General features: G+C 40.1%; 1 protein-coding gene across 1 annotated transcript in view; it reads right to left on the reverse strand.

Moving 5' to 3' along the window:
- Positions 1 to 3,353: 3,353 nt before the first annotated feature.
- Positions 3,354 to 5,574, reverse strand: part of LOC120945948 (thioredoxin-like) — a gene marked incomplete in the record, with an annotated part of 25,930 nt that continues 23,709 nt past the window's right edge. The window contains 2 exon segments of the mRNA XM_040360547.1: positions 3,354 to 3,508; positions 4,581 to 4,646. Of these exon segments, the coding sequence (XP_040216481.1) occupies positions 3,446 to 3,508; positions 4,581 to 4,646 (129 nt within the window).

Here is a 5,574-nt window from a genome sequence, read left to right on the forward strand (position 1 = left end):
AGCTCTAATTTGTGAAAAAAAAATAAAACAAAAAACACACACGGACATCAACTTTGAGTACAGTGTCACCCACAATTGTCAGTTAAAACAATGCAGTGCTGTATCACAAAAAAAAAAAAAAAAGAGATGGCCTGGTCATGAAGGGAGCTGAAGTATAAATAAGGTAATTTTGAAATGGATGGCAGCAACACATCTCAAAAAGTTTGGGGCTGGGCAACAAAAAGCTGGAAAAGTAAGTAGTACCAACAAGGAAGAGCTGGAAGAATACTTTGCAACAGGTTAGCAACATGATTGGGTATAAAAAGAGCATCTTAGAACATCTATGGAGTGTCTCCAAATTAAGTAGATGTTCGCCAATCTGTGAAAAGCTGCATAAAAAGATTTTTTTTTAGAACTTTGTGATAAACTGTACAACTCAATTGAACAAACTAAAATATTTTAGGTAGAGGGAAGAAAAAAATAAAATAAAAATTTTTTAAATATGGTTGCAAAAGTGTGCACACTCTCAATCCTGTACTTTGTTGAAGCACCTTTTGATTTTATTACAGCACTCAGTCTTTTGGGGTAGGAGTCTATCAGCATGGCACATCTTGACTTGGCAATATTTGCCCACTCGTCTTTGCGAAATTACTCCAAATCTGTTAGATTGCAAGGGCATCTCCTGTGCACAGCCCTCTTCAGATCACTCAGATTCAGGTCTGGGCTCTGGCTGGACCGTTCCAATAACTTTAATCTTCTTTTGGTGAAGCCATTTTGTTTGATTTGGATGTATGCTTTGTGTTGTCATGCTGAAAGATGGAGTTCCTCTTCGTGTTCAACTTTCTAGTAGAAGCCCGAAGGTCTTGTGCCAATACTGACTAGTATTTGGAAAAAAATTAACCTCAAAGCATGATGCTACCACCACAATGCTTCACTGTGGGTAATTGGGTATGGTGGTTTTTGGTGATGTGCAGCGTTTTTGCGCCAAACATATCTTTTGGAATTATGGCCAAGATGTTCAACCTTGGTTTCATCAGACCACAACACATTTTGCCACATGCTTTTGTGAGACTTTAGATGAAAAATAAAAGACAAGCCAAGAATGTTGAGCAGTTGGAATCCTGCATCAGGCAATACAGGGAGTGCAGAATTATTAGGCAAATGAGTATTTTGACCACATCATCCTCTTTATGCATGTTGTCTTACTCCAAGCTGTATAGGCTCGAAAGCCTACTACCAATTAAGCATATTAGGTGATGTGCATCTCTGTAATGAGAAGGGGTGTGGTCCAACGACATCAACACCCTATATCAGGTGTGCATAATTATTAGGCAACTTCCTTTCCTTTGGCAAAATGGGTCAAAAGAAGGACTTGACAGGCTCAGAAAAGTCAAAAATAGTGAGATATCTTGCAGAGGGATGCAGCACTCTTAAAATTGCAAAGCTTCTGAAGCGTGATCATCGAACAATCAAGCGTTTCATTCAAAATAGTCAACAGGGTCGCAAGAAGCGTGTGGAAAAACCAAGGCGCAAAATAACTGCCCATGAACTGAGAAAAGTCAAGCGTGCAGCTGCCAAGATGCCACTTGCCACCAGTTTGGCCATATTTCAGAGCTGCAACATCACTGGAGTGCCCAAAAGCACAAGGTGTGCAATACTCAGAGACATGGCCAAGGTAAGAAAGGCTGAAAGATGACCACCACTGAACAAGACACACAAGCTGAAACGTCAAGACTGGGCCAAGAAATATCTCAAGACTGATTTTTCTAAGGTTTTATGGACTGCTGAAATGAGAGTGAGTCTTGATGGGCCAGATGGATGGGCCCGTGGCTGGATTGGTAAAGGGCAGAGAGCTCCACTCCGACTCAGACGCCAGCAAGGTGGAGGTGGAGTACTGGTTTGGGCTGGTATCATCAAAGATGAGCTTGTGGGGCCTTTTCGGGTTGAGGATGGAGTCAAGCTCAACTCCCAGTCCTACTGCCAGTTTCTGGAAGACACCTTCTTCAAGCAGTGGTACAGGAAGAAGTCTGCATCCTTCAAGAAAAACATGATTTTCATGCAGGACAATGCTCCAGCACACGCGTCCAAGTACTCCACAGCGTGGCTGGCAAGAAAGGGTATAAAAGAAGAAAAACTAATGACATGGCCTCCTTGTTCACCTGATCTGAACCCCATTGAGAACCTGTGGTCCATCATCAAATGTGAGATTTACAAGGAGGGAAAACAGTACACCTCTCTGAACAGTGTCTGGGAGGCTGCGGTTGCTGCTGCACGCAATGTTGATGGTGAACAGATCAAAACACTGACAGAATCCATGGATGCCAGGCTTTTGAGTGTCCTTGCAAAGAAAGGTGGCTATATTGGTCACCGATTTGTTTTTGTTTTGTTTTTGAATGTCAGAAATGTATATTTGTGAATGTTGAGATGTTATATTGGTTTCACTGGTAAAAATAAATAATTGAAATGGGTATATATTTTTTTTTTGTTAAGTTGCCTAATAATTATGCACAGTAATAGTCACCTGCACACACAGATATCCCCCTAAAATAGCTAAAACTAAAAACAAACTAAAAACTACTTCCAAAAATATTCAGCTTTGATATTAATGAGTTTTTTGGGTTCATTGAGAACATGGTTGTTGTTCAATAATAAAATTAATCCTCAAAAATACAACTTGCCTAATAATTCGGCACTCCCTGTAATGGGACAACATTCCTCTCCCAAAACTCCTGCAATTGGTCTTCTCAGTTCCCAGACTATAAAATATTTATTTATGACATTTTCAAATCATTGCATTCTATTTTTATGTAGATTTTACACAGCATCCCAACTTTGTTGGAAATGGGGTTGTACATTAGTGTTCCTTAAAGGAGTTGTAAAGGAATTTTTTTTTTTTGCTGAAATGACTGTTTACAGGGTATGGAGACATAATAGTTAACGGATTCCTTTTAAAATTGATTAAAAATAGATAAAAATCAATCATACAAATGTACCTCTAGTTTCGTTTTTGCATCTAGTTTTGTTTTTGCATGTTATCCTGCCTGTGTGCTATACAGAGCCATAGAGTAGTGATGGTTTGGAAAATGAAACTAGAATCTCCCAGTACTGTGGTCATCAGGAAACAGACAACCAGGAAGTGTCCAGAACAGAGAAGGATTACAGCAATATCAGAGCAAAAACGAACAATGAGGACATGAAACCAGGACTGCAGTAAGGTAAAGTAAGCTATTTAGCTAAAAAAAAAAAAAAAAATCCTTTAGTGACCCTTTAAAACAATGCATACTTTTACTTTACTAATCCAGATTACAGAAAACAACAACAGAAGGTTCATTGTACATTTGCTTTTTATTTACATATCAAAAAAACCCAATAAAACCATCTTGATAAAAAGAAAAAAGGGGGGGGGGGGGGGGAGAGAAGAATAGCCTTATACATTGGGGCGGATTTCAGTAGCTTCACGCGCTTCTTATTTCAGCCTAGCAATGGTTGCTTTAAGCTTGCCGTCATCTGCACCAGAAAATTCTTCAATCTATAAAAAAAAAAAAAAAAAAAGTATTTAAAAGAGGTGAGAAAAAATAAAATAAAAAAAACAATTTAAATCTTCTATACAAACATGCTGAATACAGAAACACATAGCATTATCCTGTTCGGGAGATCAAATTAAAATAAATGGGTCATTGCCAGACAAAGTATGTCTCAACCTACAGTAGGTGTGCCATTTTTTGTGAACATTGCACTCTGCATCATTACACCAGAAGTACAAGCCACCAAGGTTGATACCCTGCAATTACAGTATTTTCCGTCTTCTGACTAAGGAAATCTTGTGGCAGGGTAGAGGTACTTCAGCATATAAATGGACAGGTATAATAAGGGATGCCAAGTGACCCATTACCAATGGGTGGCGCACATCGTGGGCCATTCCAGAGACCGTTAATCAAGATTGCAGACCTTTGTTAGCGAATGCACGGAACAGCGTGTGGTGAGGACGTTTCTTGTAAACTCAGGTGTAAAACCTGAGGATATCTATAGAAAAAGTATACCGACCCTTGAAAACACACTGCAGCAGGTTGGCTCTATCCCACAAATTGCCGTAGCTGCAAGTCGGTCCCTTTAACAGCTATAGCAGGCGCGCGAGTGCGCCCGCTGCATGGCGAGGGAGCCGATGCGCATGCCCGGCATGTCCACCAGCCACCCGCGATCGATCCACAGAGCCAGAAACGGAGATCTGTCAATGTTACCAAAAAAAATATGAAGAATACATATTGGCCTAAACTGATGAAGACATTTTTTGCTATAATAATTGTTTTTCCAAGTTGGTATTTTTTTGTTTATAGTGCAAATAAATGAATCAAAAAAAAAAAAAAAAAAAAAAAAAAAAAAAAAAAAAAGGGGGGGGGGGACGCAATTTTGTTTGGGTACAGCATCGCATTACTGCGCAATTGTCAGTTAAAGCTACAGTGCTGTATCGCAAAAAAAAGGCCTGGTCATTAAGGGAGTAGTTATAGGGTGCTTAAATTGAAGCATTGCACTTGAGGACCCTACCCTAGCAAAAAGCGTCACTTCACCTCCATACAAAATTGGCAGCATGTTTTGTAACTTACCTTTTCTTTGTTTTTGTAAAATTGAAAAGTAGGCATGGCGTGGATGCCACACGATTCTGATAAATCCTGCAAAAAAAGAAAGAAAAAAAAGGGAATAAAGTGTGCAATTACTGTAGCTGCCAGGTTAGCCGGTGTTTAATACTGTAAAATGTCAGACAAAAGCATTAAAAAAATAAATAAAAAAAAAAAAAAAAACACAAACCCTATTTAAAATTACTTTTTTTTTTTTTAAACAAACGTTATGCAGGTACGCAGACTGGTAAAGTTAGGTTGTTTTGCCTGAAGTTTCTGTTACACTTCAGCGATTAAAAGGAGGAGAGGTATGGCCAAAGAGTGACCTTAGTTCTACACTCCTGTGACCCAGATTTAGCCGACAGCAGGCTAAAGCCCACTGTCTGCTGATGTCAGAGCCAGTCCAGGCTGTTCAGGGATCCAAACAATACTGTTTAGATCTGCCCAGATACCTGACCGGGAGCAGTCTTAGCGTGCTGCTGAGAACACGAGCGATCAGCTTCAGTGTACCTGTGAACTGAGTGCTCAGTTCACAATGAAAATCCAGCAGGGGATAGCTGCAGCCATCTAGGCAAGTATAACGTTTTTTTTAATTGCTATCAATTTTAGTAGCATTATTGCGCTACCCCAAAAACTGCTTGTGTGCTCCTGCCCTTAAACGTGGAACTTAAAGGGTTTGTTAGGGTGTGTGTGAGATAGAGATAAATATAGATATCTCTCTATGCCAGCCCCTCTATAAGAGGCTGGCATAGCACACTATGTTTTATTTAAAAACAAGCAGCATAAATACTGTATATCAGCCTCTAATAGAGACAGAGTGCGCTGACGAGAGAGAGAGAGAGAGACAGAGTGCGCTGACGAGAGAGAGAGAGAGAGAGAGAGACAGAGTGCGCTGACGAGAGAGAGAGAGAGAGAGAGAGAGAGAGAGAGAGCGCGCGCTGACAAGAGAGAGGAGAGACAGAGTGCGCTGACAAGAGAGAGA

The sequence above is a fragment of the Rana temporaria genome, chromosome 1 (assembly GCF_905171775.1).
Source record: "Rana temporaria chromosome 1, aRanTem1.1, whole genome shotgun sequence".
Taxonomy (NCBI): Eukaryota; Metazoa; Chordata; class Amphibia; order Anura; family Ranidae; genus Rana; species Rana temporaria.